The sequence below is a fragment of the Camponotus vicinus genome, unplaced genomic scaffold (assembly GCF_025532165.1).
Source record: "Camponotus vicinus isolate PSW18456_S1 unplaced genomic scaffold, iyCamVici1.0 SCAF_10, whole genome shotgun sequence".
NCBI classification, from domain to species: domain Eukaryota; kingdom Metazoa; phylum Arthropoda; class Insecta; order Hymenoptera; family Formicidae; genus Camponotus; species Camponotus vicinus.
The window spans coordinates 10,345,577-10,367,633 of NW_028141946.1; the positions used below are offsets into that span (position 1 = coordinate 10,345,577).

At 30.3% G+C, this 22,057-nt stretch overlaps 2 protein-coding genes across 8 annotated transcripts; both read right to left on the bottom strand.

Moving 5' to 3' along the window:
* Positions 1 to 610: 610 nt before the first annotated feature.
* Positions 611 to 14,870, bottom strand: LOC145961136 (uncharacterized). 7 transcript variants are annotated; one of them, XM_083081018.1, is made up of 12 exons: positions 14,724 to 14,870; positions 14,311 to 14,666; positions 6,804 to 6,987; positions 6,562 to 6,732; positions 6,017 to 6,112; positions 5,526 to 5,615; positions 4,298 to 4,372; positions 3,617 to 3,853; positions 3,214 to 3,434; positions 1,912 to 2,071; positions 1,431 to 1,543; positions 611 to 1,234 (listed from the first exon to the last, which is right to left on the bottom strand). In XM_083081018.1, the coding sequence occupies exons 3-12, from the start codon at positions 6,985 to 6,987 to the stop codon at positions 1,220 to 1,222; spliced, it is 1,362 nt and encodes a 453-aa protein (XP_082937144.1). In that variant the 5' UTR covers positions 14,311 to 14,666; positions 14,724 to 14,870; the 3' UTR covers positions 611 to 1,219. The 7 variants fall into 7 exon arrangements, 6 of the variants coding, with proteins under 6 accessions (XP_082937144.1, XP_082937145.1, XP_082937143.1 ...); XM_083081019.1 differs by lacking the exon at positions 14,311 to 14,666; XM_083081017.1 differs by lacking the exons at positions 14,311 to 14,666; positions 14,724 to 14,870 and adding an exon at positions 7,427 to 7,566.
* A 137-nt stretch (positions 14,871 to 15,007) lies between these two features.
* LOC145961137 (protein transport protein Sec23B-like) lies at positions 15,008 to 18,513 on the bottom strand. Its single transcript, XM_083081022.1, has 6 exons — positions 18,252 to 18,513; positions 17,340 to 17,592; positions 16,357 to 16,568; positions 16,012 to 16,261; positions 15,274 to 15,930; positions 15,008 to 15,177 (listed from the first exon to the last, which is right to left on the bottom strand). Exons 5-6 carry the CDS (start codon positions 15,311 to 15,313, stop codon positions 15,038 to 15,040), a joined length of 180 nt encoding a protein of 59 aa, XP_082937148.1. The 5' UTR covers positions 15,314 to 15,930; positions 16,012 to 16,261; positions 16,357 to 16,568; positions 17,340 to 17,592; positions 18,252 to 18,513; the 3' UTR covers positions 15,008 to 15,037.
* Positions 18,514 to 22,057: the final 3,544 nt, after the last annotated feature.

Here is a 22,057-nt window from a genome sequence, read left to right on the forward strand (position 1 = left end):
GTTATTAGCCGATATTTTCGAAAACTTTCGCGATAAATGTCTGCGTTTCCTAACCTGAAACCACCGATACGCTACCGTGGGGACATTATAGGATACCATTGTAAATAAATGTATATTTTGTTTATTAAGTAATTGTATATTTTGTACATAACCATGTACATATTTTTATATTTTATACATTATATATTTTATATTTTCTTTTATATTTTAATAAATGTTTACAATTTTATATATTTTATACACATATTTTATATATATTTTATATATTTTAATAAATGTTTACAACTTTCCCACACAACATTATGTCGTCTTAAAGAAGTCTTAAAGACGTCATGAAATTTCTAAAGACGTCTTAAGAAGTTATCAGAATTACATCTTTATGACGTCTTTAAGACGTCTTATGTCCCGATTTAAGATATCTGTCGGGCATTGTTTTAAGACGTCTCACTCAAGACGTCCCAATCAAGACATAATTAAATGTCTCACTCAGGATGTTATAAAGACGTCTCAGACATTTCAATTAAGACGACTTTTAGACGTGCGTAATTCGGTCGGTAAAATAGCTGCATTGATTTATTGATTTATTCTATAATAAATAATAAAACTCATCTTAAGTTCATTTCTTTATTATATTTTGAATATTTATACATATTTTTATGAACACTATATGCTCCTAATAAATAATTTACGATTACTTTTTAAATTATATCTTATATGATATAGAGAGGAGAATATTACAAGAGAATTATGTATTAAATAAAATACGAATTTAAATGAAGTAATAAAGAATAGAATATGAATGTAAATATATCATAATAAAGAAATACATAAAAATATACTTTAATTTCTAATAGAAATAAACTACTTTAATATTTTTCAAAATGTTTGTGATAAATAAAAAATGATTTTTACTCTATTCATTTATGTGTATAGCATATATATGCTGTGCTAACTAAAAATGCACCAATCAGAATGCAGCATTTCTAATATTTTACTAAATCTTATCAAATCCAGTACGAAAAATTGTACCGTGTGCCGTAGGCTTAAATCTTGTACATAAAACTGGATCATATTGAATTGGCGGAAGATCTACTCGTTCCTTAATTGGTTGATACAAAGTTTTCAATGGTACAACTAGTCTAGTAGCATCAATACGCGATGATGACCAAGCATTCCATTGCGCACATCGTCACAATCTTCATTTTGTTGAATAAAATCTTCATATGTCATAGTGCTGTAAAAAAATATACAAAAGATAATTGAAATAGATAAGTGAAATATGATTTAAGATATACATTTACATATATTAAAAAACATATATTAATTTCAATGTTTTCTCATTTTCAACACTAAAAATGTTATGCAGCAACATTATACAGCCCTATTGTTTTTTAAATAATATCGTATGGAATTTTCAATAATTTACCAACCTTTTTCTCCTTGTTCCTTAAATAGTTGAGGCGATCTCCCGCATGTCGTAACCATTCTTGGATGGTCTTTTTAATATCGTGCATATTACTTTTTTCGTCGTCCGAAACGTATGCTGAAAAACGATTTGTTACATAATTATTAAAATATTTTGTGCTTTAATTCCAATAGTTAGAATAGGGTAGTCATGAAGTAAAGTATAGCTATAAACGTTTGCAACTTTTGGAAAGAATATAAAAATTTTGATCCGTAAAAAATTGGAAAGAGTATAAAGTGTAGAAGAATATTTGAACGAAATTTGAAGTAAGATCTTATTAATAATTCTGAAGAAAAATTTAAAGTTAAAAGTGCACGTTACATCTAAGCATATGTTAGATACTATCTCGAATACTGATGTTCGAATACATTAAAGGTGCAACTATTTTTAAACAATATTACATAAAAAGGAGAAATAAAAATATATCTTAAAGAAATAATAATTACCCATAATAACTGTGACAAAACTTGTGTCCTTAATTGCCGTTGATCCTTTTTGGCCTGTCCATGATAATTTGCGGCACAATTCATCCGATAATGTGTATTTTATAATATTCCTTGTCTTGTGAACGAAAGTGTTTCCTCCAATTTTTGCAATTTTCCTTTTCTATAACAGAATGTTACAAAAATGTTTAATAATATTTTCAATTTAAGCCGCTTGAAGAAAAAGGAAACATGAATTTAATATATTTTAAGAGCTTCTTTCAAAATTACTAAGCGACAAAAGGCAGCAAAAATTGTAATAAAATTTAAAAGAATGTTATATATTACGCTTTAAGTAAATTTAAGTAAATATTTTATACTATATATCTAAATTTGCGCACTAATAACCGCGTGTCTTTTGATTTTTATTTGCCTTTTTACCCCTTAGTAATTTATTATTATGTTGAGCCTATTATTTTCATTATTTTATTTTTCAAAATTGTTTTTATTATATGAATAAATAAATAAATAAATAAATAAATAAATAAATATATATATATATATATATATATATATATATATATATATACGGGGTGTGTCAGACCACCCGTATCAGCCGAATATCTCGAAAACCGAGAACGGCAGACAAAAATGTTTCCTATAAAAGTTATAGGGTTTCAAATAATGCACAGTAATATTAGCACGACCTTGAATAGCGTTGTCAAAATCATGTGAAGGTCACCTTCAATTTCTTAAATGGAACCATTTATTTTTCATTGCGTTATTATTCTTGTAGCTTATCTCGAGAGCTTTCCAAAACACTATAATTAAGTTAGTTTTCATTAAGTACTTGCAGAGTTATGAGGCTTGAAATTGTTTCTTAATTTTATATAAACCGTAAAATATCTTATTTTGTACATAAAAGTATTAAGGTGAGATAATTGTAAAATATTCATTTTTCGATTACTTCACCTTAATACTTTTATGTACAAAATAATGAGAGGAATCAATTGGTGTAAAGAAAACATAGTTATTTTTAAGAAAAAATTGTAATTGTTAATTGCAAATTACATTTTTTTTTTCGAAACAACTATGTGTTTTTTTTACACCAATTATCTTATCTTAATACTTTTATGTACAAAATAATGAGAGGAATTAATTAGTGTGACACCCAGTATATTCAATATCTAGATTTTGTCTTCTACTTTTATCTCTACAAAAGAATTTTTGTTGTTGATTGAATTATGGAAATATACATTTATTTCACATTTAAAAATGGAGAGAAGAAGAAAAAAGAAATGGACGCAAAAACAGAAAAGTACTCACTAATTGTTTCCGAATCTCTCTGTCCTTTTGGAGATCCGTGTCAAATTTGAAAAATTCGTCAACTGTTGATAGCGGAAATTCCGGCAATAATTGGACTTCGTCATTATTATATATTGTATTAGCTGGTCCTGCGTTATTTATTAAATTTATTATTATCTCCAACTGTCTCGTATTCTTTTGTATGAGATTTTTAATAATTTTTTGTTCGGTACGACACGCATCTGTATAAGATAAAAAAGAAAAATATTTATTTCTCTTTATAAGTATCATTAAAATTATCTGTTTAGTTATTTTACACAAGTACATACATACGAAATTAAGTACATATAACATATTGCTATTATAAGTACAATATAACGATATAATTAAGAAGGAAGAATAAAGAATAAAGTTTAATACATACCACAGCATTTTTCCAAATGATTGCCGTTAGCATTGAAAGTTGTCATGTCATCACCGTCAAGCACATTATCAGGGCTAATCATATTGTCACCAATATCATCATCATCATCATTATTATCATCAGGCACATTGTCATTATTAAGCCCATTACCATCATCACGCACATTAGCATTATCGCAAGACACGTAATCACCTACTAAACTTTCGTTCAACCATTCCTCATCAGTAATGTCAACATCTGTAAATATAAAGTCTGTGAGTTCATTTTGTTAGTTATACTGTTCATCACAGTGTTATTAAATTTCATTCATTGTAAACTATTTTATATAATTTTCATTTAACGCAATTTTTTATATTATTTTTTCTAGAATATATTTTACACAAAATTAAAATAATTTGAAAATTTTTTAAGTATATGTAACAGTTTTTGATGTGGACTTAGCACCCTTTTTTAAAAAGATAATTTTTTAATAAACATAATCTAATTTAAATATTGCTATAAGAGTTTGCTTATAAACAAGTGGCTATATACTTCATGAATAGTTTAATTAGATAAGAAATAAATAAATACAATTTATTAACAACAAATCATTAATTGAACTTCACAAAGTATTTAATCACTTCTTTATATAAGCTTCTTTTTTTCCTGAAAAGTAAAAAAACATACCATTATTTTGCTTACCTTTATTAAATTGGCTGCTATTTCTGGGTACTTGCACACAAGAAGTAAGACGCACACTTTTCTTCCTCATATATTCTGCAAAATATAAAATATAATTTATATAGGATTTCATTTTAGCTTTAAGTAATACTTCGCAGCAAGTGTCATCACATAAAGTTCATTGTTATCGTTGCAGTAAGTTTGGAAATGTGTGTGTGTGTGTGTGTGTGATATATATATATATATATATATATATATATATATACACACACATTTCCCAACTTATACACACACACACACACACACACACACACACACACACACACACATAGATAATCCATATACAGGGTGAGCCATTTTAATTAACGCACGCAATTATTTCGGAAACAAAGCATTTTAGAGAAAAATGTTTCAGACAAAAGTTGTTTGGTTTCGAGGGGGCCATAAGATGGTATCATCGGTTTGACCTTGAAGAGTTATTTGAAGGTCACATGAAGGTCACCTTCAATTTCTTAAATGGAACCTACTATTTGTCATTGCATATTCTCGTAGCTTATCTCGATAGCTTTCCAAAACACTATAATTAAGTACCTTTTCGTTAAGTACTTTTTGAGTTATGAGGCTTGAAATAATTTCTTAATTTTACATAAACCGTAAAATATCTTGTAAAATATTCATTTTTCGATTATCTTACCTTAATACTTTTACGTACAAAATAATGAGAGGAATCAACTGGTGTAAAAAAAGACACATAGTTGTTTTGAAGAAAAAATATGTAATTTGCAATTAACAATTCCATATTTTTTCTTAAAAACAACTATGTGTTTTCTTTACACCAATTGATTCCTCTCATTATTTTGTACATAAAAGTATTAAGGTAAGATAATCGAAAAATGAATATTTTACAAGATATTTTACGGTTTATGTAAAATTAAGAAATTATTTCAAGCCTCATAACTCAAAAAGTACTTAACAAAAAAGTACATAATTATAGTGTTTTGGAAAGCTCTCGAGATAAGCTACAAGAATATGCAATGACAAATAGTAGGTTCCATTTAAGAAATTGAAGGTGACCTTCATGTGACCTTCAAATAACTCTTCAGGGTCAAACCAATGATACCATCTTATGGCCCCCTCGAAACCATAAAACTTTTGTCTGAAACATTTTTCTCTAAAATGCTTTGTTTCCGAAATAATTGCGTGCGTTAATTAAAATGGCTCACCCTGTATATCCTATAATTATGCGTACCATTCAAGTTACTAAGACTGGTAACATTTCCGGATACTTGTGCGCCACTGCAAGAAGGCGTTTGCACGAGGTTCGTTTCTTCTGTAGATCCTACAAAATATTATTAATGTTATTAAACTTTGACTGCGGTCGGGGAAACGTTAGATATGCTTCGGAACATTATTCTATTTTTGTTCTACATTCCACGAAAATAAAGATATATGAATGATTTTTCGAAGCATTCATAACATCTTCCTGACCATAGCCATAGAATACAGTTAACTTAACTTTACTACTTTCGGGAAAAAAAAATTCGTCATATATGGATTTTGTCAATATCTGATCATGTCTTGCCAAATATAGTCGTATATATGATATATATTATCAAATACAGTCATATATGATAACCATATATCATATATGACTCTATTTGGCAAGACATGATCAGATATTGACAAAATCCATTTAGGACAAATTTTTTTCCCGTGAAGAAAAACTGAAACCATAAATACCATTAAATCCTTTGTTTCGAAGATTGCTGACATTATTAGATGGTACGTAATTACAAGGAGGCGTTAACGCATTCTTCTTTTTCTTGCTTAGATATTCTATCAAAGTTAAATACTATTACTTAATTTACTGTTCTTATTAACGATAAAATAATTACAATTAAATAAGTAGAATTATTATTAGAATTATTATCACTATCCAAGAAAAAAATGGGTATAATATAGTCAGATGTAAATATACATAATTATTAGATATGAAGATTTGATAACATATATAATTTTATATAATCATATCCGAAGAATGGCGTGACATGATCACATCTTTATATAATAATATTTGATCATCTATTTTCATATATAAATAGATCTAGTCGAATATGATAATAAAGATATGATCATATCACATCATTTTTCGAATATTATTATGTATGATTATATAAAATTATATATATGTCAAATCTTTTCATATCTAATTATGTATATTTACATCTGACCATATTATACGCATTTTTTTCTTGGGTAACGATTAAATGAATAGAATTAATTACCGGTTTTGCTGTAATTTTCAAGTTCATCATGAAACGGTGGTCTTTTAATTGTTCTTTTTTGTGGTTCCTGTATAATTGAATATCCTTGACTTAGTGCTTGCATTGGTCCTTCATCGGATGTGGATACAGTTTCTGCTCGTTTCTCGGCTTGTATGGCTGTTTCATAAGAATCTATGCAAAATAATTTTGATGTAATTACAAAATTCTTCCAAAATAAAATTACATAGTTTCAGTTTCATTACCATATGGCCCTACAATGCGTCTATACTGTTGAACATCCCAGTCGTCACAGGGAAAAATATTTTTCTGAACAGCTCTTCTGACGTTTATTTCTTTTGGTGGCCATTTGAAGGTTCTTGCCTTAACATTTACCCAAACGTCAGGTACTATGGAGCACCAATCGTCAAAAAATATTACATAATACATCTGAAATTGTTAAATTCTAGTACTGATTAAATGTTGAATATCATTTTCCTCAGTAATGCTAAAAAATATATTACACATATACAAATAAGAGCTCCTGCCCACAGAACGCGGAAGCGCTTGCCGCGCGGGAAAAAGTTACGCGGTAGCTAATAAACGCTAGGACAACAATACGTTGATTGATTACTGCGTCACTTTTTGCCGCGTGGCAAGCGTTTCCGCGTCCTGTGGGCAGAAGCTCTAAGTGTATCAAAAAGTGATGGCAATAAAATTGGCGTTATTTTTGGCATATAAGAGAAAATATCCAAAAAAAATATTTTTCACGTTACAGTCGTTAGAAAAAGGAAGATTAAAATCGAAGATTTTTGATAACTTTTAACATTTATCTGCATAAAAATAAATGTAGTACTATATGCATATAAATAAAGGTAACACTACTCACTGTTTTTACAAATGTAAAAGAGGCATTATATAATACATGTGATTGAAAAATATTTTTACAGCTTTAGCATCAATTTGCGTTGCTGATACTACTTCCACACTTGTTTGCCGCGTTGCTGTATGAATATTCATGTCTTGGGAATTACAAGAATACATTGCAATGGACTGAAGATCACAAAATTTTTTTCCAACAACAATAGGTATGTTATCTTTGTAGCCGATATATTCGATGCAAAACACTGATCCATCCTTTAAATAACAGCAATTATCTGCAGAATTCGTCGTCAGCAAATATTTTGCAAATTTCATACTTTTATGTGAATTTACACATCCTAAGGGCATATTTCTTCCATCTGGATGTAGAAGTAGCGGTATATTTATTACGTTGCTATTATTAAAATTACTTTCACATTTAGTTATTGCGCGTTCATTAATTCTGTTGTTCAATTGTGACAATGGTTTTTCTGATTTGCGTAACATTTTCTTGAGTTCTTTCATAAAATTCTCGAAAGGAAAAGCGCAGAATGTATTTAAAGATCCATATCTCTTTACATCTTCACACAAATGTATTAAATTATGTATATTATAAACAATAGTGTCTTTTCCGTATAATACTTTAAATGTTCTGACAAAATATTTCAACAAATCAGTAGCATATTCATTGTTACGTAAACAATCTTCAGGATGGCATAATATACGTATAGCAATATGTAGAGCACAGAAATGTTTGTAATAATCAGCGTCCAAATATTTCTGTAAAACAATAGGTCCCAAATAAAGAAGGAATAATCGAAATTCTGTTGCCTTCCACCTATCTAATTCGTTAAGTCCTCGTGGGCGACGAGCAAATTCAATTGGTATGAATTTACGCAAATTTAAAATGTCTTTGGATAATGCTTCTATCTGTGCCGCACGTAATCGCGATTTATGGGGCCCCTTCATCAATAGAAGCAGCATCTTCTTCATTACTCCTAAGCAAATTACATGCATATAATCCAAGGGGAAACTGTTAATTATGTCTATAGGCAAGTATTCGAATGGTGATACTGTAACGTGATGTTCTTCATTTTCTCTATTGCGGAAATTATTGTTTGTACGTAATCGTGCATTTTCTTGCAGAAAAACCATCTTATGGTTATAATATTCTCCTTCACAAAAACATTTAGTGCAACCAAAATAACCATTATGTCCTTTAACACCCGTTACAAAGGATTTGGCAGGAGCATCGCAAATAATAGCTCTGATTATTATTTGATACTTTTTTTCTTTGAATGAAAATCCTTCATTGTGCAGATGTAGATATTCTTCACAAAATTCTTCTAACAACTCGTGCGCATTCGTAGGCTTCTTATAACCGTGATATGCTCCAATTAAAAAGGGTTCTGTAGATTGATTGTTATTATATATTTGCCCAAGTATGGGCCATAATTGACTTGCTGAGCTTTTAGCAAGAGGTAAGCCATCAATGTTAACGTTAATTTTTATCAAATCATTGGTACTTTCATAATGTTCTAAGCGCTCCCGTAATGCTCTTTCCAGACCATAGTGGAAATAATGACCACTCGCGCATTCACGAATAATCGTTTCTGTGGGTGTGTGTAAAAAGGTTCTCGCATCGCTAGGCAAATTTTGGAGACCTTCTTCTCGAAGAATCCGCAATAAACTTGTTACAGATGTGTGTGGAACATTATATTCTATAGCCCAAGTACGTAAGCGTTGTTGTAAAGTGTTTTTTTCTTTGTCTGTTGCAATACATGTTGAAAAAAAATCATGCATATTTTCAATGTTCTCGGAATCATGTAATTGCTCGTGTACTACATCTACTGATTGCAAAGGAGATTTATTTGTATCAAAATTCTCATTTTCGAAGCATTCTATATGAACAGAATTGTGTTTAGCAATAACATTGTCTTGCCAATTTTTCGTTATCGAAATGGCAGTAACATTTCTCTTTCGTTCTTGTGATAACAATCGTCTGTTTTGTTGTCTTCGAGATAAATCTCTGAATTTCTTATACTTCGGCATTACCTTCAATTTCTTAAATGGAACCAAAAAGGGGGTGCAATTTAAAAAAATTGAAGTGACCTTCACGTGACCTTCAAATGACTGTCCAAGGTCAAACCAATGGTAACATCTTATGGCCCCCTCGAAACTATATAACTTTTGTCTGAAACGAATTTTTGTCTGAAACGAATTTTTCTGTAAAACGTCCCACACAGCAAAATATATCATAGAGAGATCTAAGAGATATCTAAATATCAGAATATCTGATTTAAATAATGCTACTCAGATATGACTGGGATATCTATAAGATATCTTCCAGATTGCAAAAATGTATGATTTTTTCAACTGAGATATGATATCTGATCTTGCAACAAATCAGATAGAAAAGATTATATTTTCGTAAAAATATTATTAGAATATTTTGATAATTAGTTCGAATACCTTATTTTTATTAAAACCTATAAATCTTATTCTCAGTATTAAATCACATATGAGACGCGGTAAAACAACTACTAATGTGATGTTTGGAAATGCTGCTAGTGTGTTAGTAGGTGATTTTATATTTAAACGTAATACTTTGTTAGACGAATATTGGTGTGATATTTTAGATGAACAAGGAAGTTAATGCAATACGATAATCATTTGTTAGTGATTTTTTTATTTGGATTATTCAAAAAAATTACTTAATATTTTTGCTTTATTAGGATATTCAGGATACATACGATTAATCACACAAGACGAATACCCTGTTTTGCATGTTAACTGAGTGGTTTAGATCCGAGTACTAATTGTTTTTATTTAGAATATAACTACTCTGGGGTCTACCGGAGTAGTAGCAGCATAATCAAAATATATTGGTAACTTCATCTAACTAGTATTCCAATTTTTATCGCTGTAATTACATAAAATTTTTTGATTCATATAGTCGTTATTAGAATTTTAAAAGAACTAAGTTTTTAGTTGTTTATCATAATTTATTAATCACAATTAATACGAGTATGGAACGATACTGCATATCAATTTAGATAAAATAATGGAACGTACAATATACTAAAGTCTCATATTGTAATTAATGGAATTACTCAAAATTAATTGTGATTAATAAATTATGATAAACAACTAAAAACTTAGTTCTTTTAAAATTCTAATAACGACTATATGAATCAAAAAATTTTATGTAATTACAGCGATAAAAATTGGAATACTAGTTAGATGAAGTTACCAATATATTTTGATTATGCTGCTACTACTCCGGTAGACCCCAGAGTAGTTATATTCTAAATAAAAACAATTAGTACTCGGATCTAAACCACTCAGTTAACATGCAAAACAGGGTATTCGTCTTGTGTGATTAATCGTATGTATCCTGAATATCCTAATAAAGCAAAAATATTAAGTAATTTTTTTGAATAATCCAAATAAAAAAATCACTAACAAATGATTATCGTATTGCATTAACTTCCTTGTTCATCTAAAATATCACACCAATATTCGTCTAACAAAGTATTACGTTTAAATATAAAATCACCTACTAACACACTAGCAGCATTTCCAAACATCACATTAGTAGTTGTTTTACCGCGTCTCATATGTGATTTAATACTGAGAATAAGATTTATAGGTTTTAATAAAAATAAGGTGTCATCATTATAACGTAAGTTTTTAATATGTTTTTCAGCTTCATTTTTCGCTTCTTAGCTGTAAACAACTCGTGAATATGCAAATCCTCCCAAAGGAAAATTAGAACTAATCAACTGCATTAAAGATAACAATGAATTTTCACTCTGGACCAATTTTGTTTAAGTCATCCGTAAACAGTCGTAGTTTATCCAATTAATAACATGAAAACTCTTAAAAAATTAATGTGTTGTAACCAGTATATGATTACATATGTAAATATTTAGTTACAAGGAGAATTATTTCAAAAAAGAGAATTTAATTACGCAATGCGTAAAATAATGAAATTAGCTAATTCGTATCAATTCATAATAAGCGCCTCGTGATAACGCTATGACATGAGATATTAATTTAGTGGAATTACAATAATTTAGGAGGCATAAACTGAAATAATTGATTAAATAAGTATTGTTAATCAAAATTTCTATTTTTTAGATGCCAACATCCCTTTTTATCTATTAATAAAAGAAACCAGTATTCCTGTAGTAATAGCAGAAGACCCACAAACACTAATATTAATGAAACAAATGATTCATGAATTATTATTTCTAATTTACTCCATTAATATAATACAAAAATTTTGCATTATTTTATTAGCAAAGAAACGGCAATAAGAATTAGGCTATTAACTATCAATTGTTATTATTATTTAAATTTTAAATTTAATTTATTATGATCATGATTTTAATTTAATTACAAATTCATCTTAATGACGTAATCCTAAATTTTTTTACCGGGAATTTAGTAAATGATGATTTTCTACCTTAGTAGACGAAATAGATAAAATTTCTAGGAAATCAGAAAATCCTTCTAGTTTTAAATAAAATATTTAGGAAAGATATTTACTGTATAAATTAATAATAATCTTTATTTTATTTATATTAATAATTATTATTATATACAATATTTGATAATCTAAAGACAAATTTTATTTTGGACGAAGTGTAGGAAACAAAATTACATCACGAATAGTATGTTTGATATTAATAATAATTTTTAAATAATACAAATACCGCTACGAATATAACTAGAAAATAACTCCTCCAATTAAAATAAGATATTAATCCTAGAGGAGCTCCAGTTACAATTAATCCATCAAAATTTTGATATTGGAATAAATATTAAGTAAAGTTGGATGATTGCGAATTTTTTTATACATAAGAGGTTCTTAATATTTTTATATTCCTACAAAATAAAAATTATCAGCTTTAAAATTTAAATATTGCTCGATTTGACCAACAAAAACATTCCATTTTTGAAAAACTAATCGAAAAACAACTTTCTTTTTTTTGGCGCCCAGAAGAAATTATATTCTTATCTTGGGCACAATGTACTACACGTATGGGCAAAAAAATAATACAATGAATTAATTAACCAAATATTACAATCATCGTTCCTTGAATCTTTATTTAAAATAAATTCATCATCTTAGATATGTACACATTGAGCATAAACCAAAGTTAGTATTACGTCAATTAAAATTGCTTATGTTATTGATGTTGCCAGCATCAATAACTATCCTGAGAAAACAAAAAATATGCATAATTTGAGAAATATTAGCACGAGATCTTCGTTTATCTATAATTGCCCAACACTAAAAAATTAAGTTGTGATAGCACTCATTTTTTTATAAAAAATGAGTGCTATCACAACTTAATTTTTTAAAATAAAAATATATTCGTTTTTATGTAAGTTTCGCTTGCTCTTTTGCATTTGCTGAACGAAAACTCATGGAAGGTAATGCAAAAATCATACGATTTATAGCCCGTGATGAGGCCTTACATTTAAACTCTACTCAACATGTTGAAGATATTGTTGATATAAATCTTTGGGCTTGGAGTAATAATATTTCTGGAATTTTTGATTGCGGTATTGGTAAAAAAATTTTTTTATAAAAAAGTTAATATTTTAAATAATAAAATATTAAATGCGGCACGAGCTAATTTAAGTCCTGTACTAATTACTGGATTGCATGTAGTTATTTCTGGGCATAAAGAAGCAGTAATTACAAATTCATCTTAATGACGTAATCCTAAATTTTTTATTAAATTAGTATAACGTAAAACATGATTTTCCTTTTATTAATAAATTAGTCAAAACATCTGGAAAATCTAAATGTTTTTGGAAAGAAAAAGAAATTATAATTTATCTCTTAAGTTATATTTATCTATTAACACTAGTATTTTATCTGAATTTTATCAAATCGAGCGTTAGCATACTTTGTGTAATTTTGCAAAAAAATTATTACTGCTCGTTGTTGGAAACAATTAGGGGGTATTATATTTTTAGTAAAATTTTTAAATATAAATATTTTAAAAATTAACGTCGTTGATAATGTTTAATTTTTTTATTCATTAATAGCATTTTAACTGTTTTTCGACATAATTTTGAAATTTCACGTTCTCTAAATATTTTAAAAAAAAATACCGATTATGAAATAATAGGACCAACTTTAACCGGTATTTAATTTAGTTTTTTTTACATAACACCATACATCTTAAATAATAATAAACCGTGATTTTTAGTCCAATTTAATTGTTGATGTTTATTTTTAATTAGCATAACCTGTATTTGAAATACGAATGCATATATCAGACATAAAGCTTCGTATGCCCTTCTAATTGCAAATCAAGAATTATTTGATTATTTGCCATCAATCAATCCTCGCTATTGGAATATTACGTATTCTGATATATAAATCCTTTTATTATAAATCCCTAATCACTTAAAAAAGTAAACATAACAATAATTGAATGCAGTTGTAATCGGAGCGTCATATCTATATATTATTAGGAAATAAACAATGATTTCTCAAGAAACATCAATCATGATCATTTCTTATATAATAATATTTACAGGCATAATGATTATTATACCGTTAGGTTTATTTCCTTGCTTTTTTTCTGGATTTTTAACTTATGAAATTATAGATATTTTGATAATTAAGATATCAGATATTCTGAAGATATTCAAGATATATCAGATATCAAGATATCTCAAATACAACAAAAATTTATTGACGAAATGATATCTGATTTACGTCTGAGATATAGATTGCTGTGTGGGGTATTATTTGAGAAATATTTGAGGTTATTTAAAATGGGACACCTTGTATATAGAACGACCACCATTTTCAATTTTCATACACCGATTGTTTCGAAACTTTATCAATACTAAAATCTATCTATTCGTAGTTTACGTTACCTTTATTTCTTCGAATCGAAAGATTTTCTTCAGCTTGCACAACCACAATCACAATCGCACTCGATGAAAGATGGGAACAAAGGAGCATCTCAGATAAAGTTTTCATTTATCTTATGATAGCAGTCATTTGTCATAAGTTGCTAGTGTATTCGCAATATATACTGTGTCCATTTTGTGTGCAACATTCAATTTAATTTCAAATAACTGCATTATTGCATATTTGCAATACATGCACTAGCAACTTATGACAAATGCTGCTATCATAAGATAAATGAAAACTTTATCTGAGATGCTCCTTTCTTCTTTCAGTTAAAAAGAATGTCAAAAAATATATATTGATATATGAAATATGAGACCTAAAAGAATCAATAAGTTTTAAATATATCATGTGTTTTATACAAATAACAACTTACCTATAAAAACTAGTTTTATTTGGGGAATTATTGAATACTTGAATACGTGATCTGCGTAAATGATACATAAATTGTGGATACAAGGAAAAATTTTCTGCCAATCTAAAGCTAGTTGGATCATCTTTTGCATATTCTCCGAATTTTTGATACTGCAATAATAAGATTTTACACCTCAAAATAGATACAATATATATTTATGTGTAAATCTATATGTATAAATATATAAAGTTTAAGCTTTATATTAAGTGTAATTGGGCACAATTTTAATGATAGAAACTACTAACAAGTCTAATCAGAATATGATCAACCCATCTTCAAACATTTGGACCATCATCACTTTCTGCTCGAAATACAGTTAAACGTGATATAAAAACAGCTGTTGCTTCCTCAAATTCTATGCTTACATGATGCAAAGATGATGATTCATCTGCCCAACTGATTATTAAAGATATTCCTATAACATCATAAATATTTATGATATTATATTATTATTTATGATATTATAAATATTTATGATATACATATAATGTATAATAAAAAATATATTTACTTTCTTGCAATAGTAGTAACTCTAATTCGCCTTTGTCCATTACTATGTTAATATTGGATAATGAATTGAATACAGCCTCTTCCACTTTGCGGAATTGGGGCTGTATGTTAATTTGCAACTTCAAAGAATAATGCTGTTGTTGTAGATGGTGTCAATGAACAAAATTTCCACTGACAAGTAAGCCTACTTCTTGTAGTACTCCAACACTTGATCCTTTCTCCCACTGACATACAAAAGATCCAATTGCTCCAGGAACTTTAATTTTCTGAGATGTTTTTACTTCTAAGATTGCATTGAATGCTATTTTCAAATCACCCTTGGCATCTGTAGCAAATATTCGTTGAAAAGTTTGTTTGAATAATGAAGAATTAAATGAATCCCCCATCATCATATGACCACCAGTAGAGTTGCAATATTGTCGCCTTTCTAATAAACCAGTTTGGTGTCAAGAGCACAAAAATAAATATCTATTATAAATATCTATTATGGCCATTAGTTGCAGCACGTGATGCAAGTGTATCATAATGCTTAATTGCCTTTTTATGCTTAGCATTATCTTTTTGAATATCATGATGTGATCTGATTGGTTGTCATAAATCATCAGTTACAACTTGGCCAGGTCCTTGAGAACATGGTCCGCCAACAAATAGCATAATCCTTAAATACATTGATAGTATTATATGTAGGATTACAATGAAAAACATAACATATATACATCATATTACAACATATAAATACCTAGCATCAGTATTTGCATAACTAGCTTCTAAGAGACCCGTGGCGACTGCTAATGCCACACTTGTAGATCGCAATGAACGTTTCTCTGGCCCAACAGACCATGGATCACGTTACAGTTCTCCTAAAAGATCTGTCGAACTGTCTCATATCACACTTATGTACTGGTTACAAAAAGCGATTAGCAGCTGGCAATAGATACGCACCAGGTCCTCTTGATTTGGATTTTGTCCAGGAATTAGTCTACCTATACCTATCAAAATGTAATGTGAATAAAATGCAATAAAGTAATCATGAAGAACAATGACTAATATAGTAAATATAACTTGGGACTTATTTTATTCGTACCTAACATATCTTGAACTTTTGGTTGAAGATCCTTTGTGCTTCTAATTCATGAACTTGAATCATTTTGCCAAATGTGATAAGACCAATAAGAGCATTGAGTGAAAGCAGAGACAATGACATTTGTAATGAATCTTTAAGTGCCTCTAATTCTTCATCATCCAGACATATGTATCCGCAAAAAGTAAAAATATTAATGGCAAACATTGGGCACGCTAAATAATACATATAAATACATACAATTGGACTGAGATAGAATAATATTTAAAGTAATATATAAGTAACATATATATATATATATATATATATATATATATATATCATAAATTTATATATAATAAAAACTATAATAAATTATGTAATGTCAATAAATGATAATAAAAAAAATGTTCGAAAAGAATCAAATCTTAAAAAAAGTAAAATCAAAAATATTTGTTTCATAATATAACTATTCAACATATATAACACATATATAACACTATTATTCAAATAAATGCATACATTTTGATCATTTAAATATATTTCCCTTTTGTTTCTTATTTCGAAGAATTTCCTCATAAATTCTTTTTGCAAAGTTTTTTTCTCATAATTATTAATATAACTCACAATATGTGTATTATAATGTAACTTAAAAAAAATAATATATAATGATAACACAAATTTAGAATTTATTGAAATATAAAAATACCTTTACAATATTTTTATGAATACTATATGCTCCTAATAAATAATTTGATTTTTTAAATTATCTTATATGATATAGACAGAAAATTACAAGAGAATTATGCATTAAATAAAATACGAATTTAAATGAAGTATAAAGAATAATAAAGAATATGAATGTAAATACATCGTAATAAAGAAACACATTAAAATATACTTTAATTTCTAATAGAAATAAACTACTTTAATATTTTTCAAAATGTTTCTTGTGATAAATAAAAAATGATTTTTGTTCTATTCATTTATAATATCTTATTACTTACCACGATAGTCTACTTGATATAATGGATTTAAAATAGCTCTGCATGTAGATCTTGTACATAAAACTGGATCATATTGAATTGGCGGAAGATCTACTTGTTCCTTAATTGGTTGAGACAAAGTTTTCAATAGTACAACTAGTCTAGTAGTATCAATACGCGATGATGGCCAAGCATTCCATTTATGGAACGCACACCGTCACAATCTTGTTGAATAAAATTTTGTTGAATAAAATCTTCATATGTTGTCATAATGCTGCAAAAAAAATATACAAAAGATAATTAATATATTTTTTTACAATATAGAGTTTAATTTTTTTACACATACATACATATACATATATATATATATATAACGTAGCATAAAGTTGTAAGCGAAATGAACCAAATCCATTTCCTACTATGGCCATGTTCCAAAATTCACTGCCAGCGATGAAAATATATAATATACGTAACGTGAACTAAAGATTTTCAGCGCTGATAGTGAATTTTGGAACACGCCCTAAGCCCATTCTACAATGGCAATAACAAGGCTGTAGGAGTAAAGAATAAACTGTTTCTAATGAAGTAAAGACAAGAAGTAACGAAATAGAAATTCTCATTAGTACTCTAAGGTAATAGTAGTACAAAATGAGAATTGTCTATTTCATTACTTCTTCTTCTTTACTTCACTAAAAACGATTTAATCTCTACTCCTACAGTCTTGTTACTGCCATTGTAGAATGGGCTCTATGTATGTTCTACGGCGGACGCGCAATAAGAATTAAGAACGCAGAATTCTTCCGTGACTGCGTATGCGAGACCACCGTAGAACGCACGAAATCCATAGGAAATGGATTTGGTTATTTCGCTTACATCTTACAACCTTATGCTATGGCCATTGCAGACCCGGCTTTAAATATCATTAATTCTTACCTGTGCAAAGCACTGCTCAACTTTGGTAAATGGAATAATTTATTTTCCAACTCGACGCCGTCTAATGCCTGGCTGGCCTGGCACCGCGGCCATCTTAAAAATGGCGTCTTAAAGTAAATGTTCTTAAAAACATCAGAAAGACGTCTATTGGTCAGGTCTTAAAGACGTCATAAGAAAGGCATGTTTAAGACGTTTAAAAAAATACGTCTTAAATTGAATGTCTTACAGACGTTAGAAAGACGTCTATTGGTCAGGTCTTAAAGGCGTCATAAGAAAGGCATGTTTAAGACGTTTAAAAAAATACGTCTTAAATTGAATGTCTTAAAAACATCAGAAAGACGTCAATTGGTCAAGTCTTAAAGGCGTCATAAGAAAGGCATCTTTAAGACGTTTAAAAAAATACGTCTTAAATTGAATGTCTTAAAAACATCAGAAAGACGTCAATTGGACAAGTCTTAAAGGCGTCATAAGAAAGACATGTTTAAGACGTCTTCAAGACATGCATGTTGTGTGGGTTATATATTTTATATACATATTTTATATTTTATATATTTTAATAAATATTTACAATACATTAATTTTACGTATCCAAGAGTTGTGTGATTTATCCATTCCCAACCATTTTACGTCATCACCCTTTTCCCGCAAAATTTTTTCCACGAGATATACGTCGGGATTAGCGACGCGTTGTAACTCATATTCGTAGAATCCTCCAGCGACGGGATTTCCACGCGAATCTTCGAGTATGAATGTCGCAGTACTAGTTTCCTGCACCTCGACAATCTTAAAAACTTCGGTCGTCCAATTAGGTGTGAAACCTTTTTCAAAGATGGTCTTGTATTTACTCACGCGTACCGAATCGCCTACTTTAAATTTTGTCGGAGCCGCAATTTTTACGTTGCTATACACCGTATTTAAAAGTTTTTCGGCGATCGCCGGAGTGACGTCGACAGGTCTCATACCGATGGTGCGATGTTTTCGCGTATTGTACTCTGCAACGAGTCGAGGTAGCTCGTCGATCCATTTGTAATTTCCATTGAACGTAAACATTTTCCACATATTGTTTTTGAAAGTACGATTGAATCGTTCCACGACCGAGGCTTTCATAACGGAATACGTCGAGTAATGATTAATGTTGTGTATCTTCATGAGTTTCTGCACATTCGCGTTGTAAAATTCTTTTCCTCTATCGGTTTGAAAATTTTTCGGACACCTTTTATCGTCTCCAATAATCTTTGCGATCGTTTCGGACATTTCGTTTCCGCTCTTACTCTTAAGCGGTACGGCCCACGCACTACTTGTTCAACACATCGATAACTGTAAGTATGTATTTATGACCCTTGTTGAGTCGAGAGTACGAACGCGTGTCGACCACGTCCGCCTGCCACAGATCGTCGTATCCGCGTACAATGACGCGTCTTCGTGGAAAATTTCTTCTCGCCGGAGCATGTAATTCCTCGACTAGTTGTCGCTTTTCGGAGGTGTTTTTCTTCTCTCGCACGTTTGATCGAGGCATAATTAATATTATGATATTAGTATGTCTCGTTTACTGTGCCGAGTCAGTTGTTGCATATCTCAGCACATTCTTTATTTCGTCCATCATTATTCGTAGCGCCTGCACGTTTGTTTCGAGCGCGATAATTTTTTGGTCAATTTCTCCCTGTCGATCTCTCAAAAGTTTATCCACGTATCGTTTGTTGATGGCGTCAGTATCAGCTTTCGGTTGCGCTACGCGTTGAATCTTGCGCGATCTTGCGTCAAAGCCGGTAGTCTGGCAGAGAGCGTTATCGCGAACGTAATTTATCAATAATTCATTCCATTGATAGTACAAATTATTCGATGTTCCGAGCGATAATCCAAATTTATTAATCGACATTTCAGTATCGAGAACATTGACCGAATAACGCGTATCGTCGACGCATAGTTTAATTTATAATAATGCCGGCCTCGCGAAGTTCTTCGATAATTGACAAGATTTCATTGTCGTGAGTATTGTTGCCGGTCGACGCGAGGCGTCCAGCAATCGCAAACGATCTACCAATTCGTTGGGATCGTTCCAATGCACGTAATCGATCATGTTGTCGCTTAGCGTCATGATGCGCGGCGCGTCTATACCTCTTCCCATCTTTCTATCGGGGAATAATGGTGCAATTATATATTTATACTTGTATCCTTTATTACTTTTAATAGGATTATTAACTTTGTTGTCACGTTTATGCGCATTTGTTGTTTTTAATATACTTTGATATTTATACAAATCGTCTTGAGTGTATTTTTTATGACTGGGAAATTTTCTAAAAATCGAATCGTAGATACCTTCGGTTCCCGTATATTTTATTCCATCGATAATTATATTATCTTCCTTGTCCACATCGAAACGTTTATCACCGAGCATCATTCCTTCGCTGGTAAATTTAACACCGTAGACGTAATCCATACTCTTATTTTTATCAACACTCATGATAGCTCCTATATATTTTTGCGCTAGTGGACCAAAATGATCTCGGAACGTTTTCTGACCTTCGGACGTTTCTAATTCGTGTCGGACCGATGTTACAAACGAATCGGGCGTGGTCTCGTAAATTTCTTCAACGGACGGGGATGGTATTGTTTGACACGGTTGTACTTTTATCGGAGTAGAAACAGTAGCCATATTAGAAAATTGTTTCCTTCGCTTTGATCGATTCGGTGTCGAATATATCGGCGAATCGATTATCGGCATATTTATCCGTGTTCCTTTATTCCTTCCTTTGACTCTTTTATTCTTTCCTCGTGCTTCTCTCCGAACGTCAAACTCAATGGCTCGATTTTCGACGCATCAGATTCCGCAGTATTTTCAACGAGCTGTTTTAAAGGTTCGGTAATTGGCTTAAATTGTCTTTCCAATGCAACGTCTTCCTCCATTTTATCAGTTTTCAAAGCGCGATATTTTTTGCGAATTGATTCGCTCGTTTTTGCAATCTCTCTCGCAATCTTTTTATGATCGCCGATGCATTTTCATGATGCTCGATCGATGTGTCGATGACGACTGATCGCTTTACGGTATCGCGAAATCATTAAATCCTCTTCTATATCGTCCATTGATCAACGTGCTGTCTTTATCAATGACTACGAAGCCATATTTGCGTTGTCAACATTTCTGACACAATGCGCGGAAATCGTCGTAAGACATATTTACATGTCGTTGTACACATGTTTCAAGTTTGTGCCGTTTTGTTTAAATAAAATCAAAAGATTCGCATTGTCGCGTAAGATGCTTAGGTATCTTGGCGTACGTTTGACAAAGATAGAAACAGTCGACGCTCGAGTGTCGACCCATTGCAAAGTACTCTCTTATCGTATCTTGCTTGTCGCATGCCACGTCATCAAAGATAAAGATGGAATTCGGAAGCGCCTCGCTCGGTGGAATGACATCGCTGTTATTAGAGAATGTAAAATAACCAATTTCGTCTATAGGTGCTAGTAAATTTTCCAAGTATCTATATTTCGGTTGTTGAAGCGATTTCGAGTATATGTACACGTTCTCGAAACGTACACCGTACGGACTTTCTATCAAATTAATCAACACGTTTGTCTTACCGCAGTTTGAAGGGCCGCAAACGATACCGCGTATAGTAGTCGGTAGCATGTTTCCATGCTTGCGTACTTTTTTCTCCGATATTAGTCTATCATCGAAATTTGATACTTTGATTATCCGCGCTTGTCGCACGAACCGCATGTTTTCTCTTTCGAATCAATTTTGCGAATGATCACGAGGGGGGAGACCTATTTATAGAGGTGTCTCAACTCGAAACCGCTCAGTATCA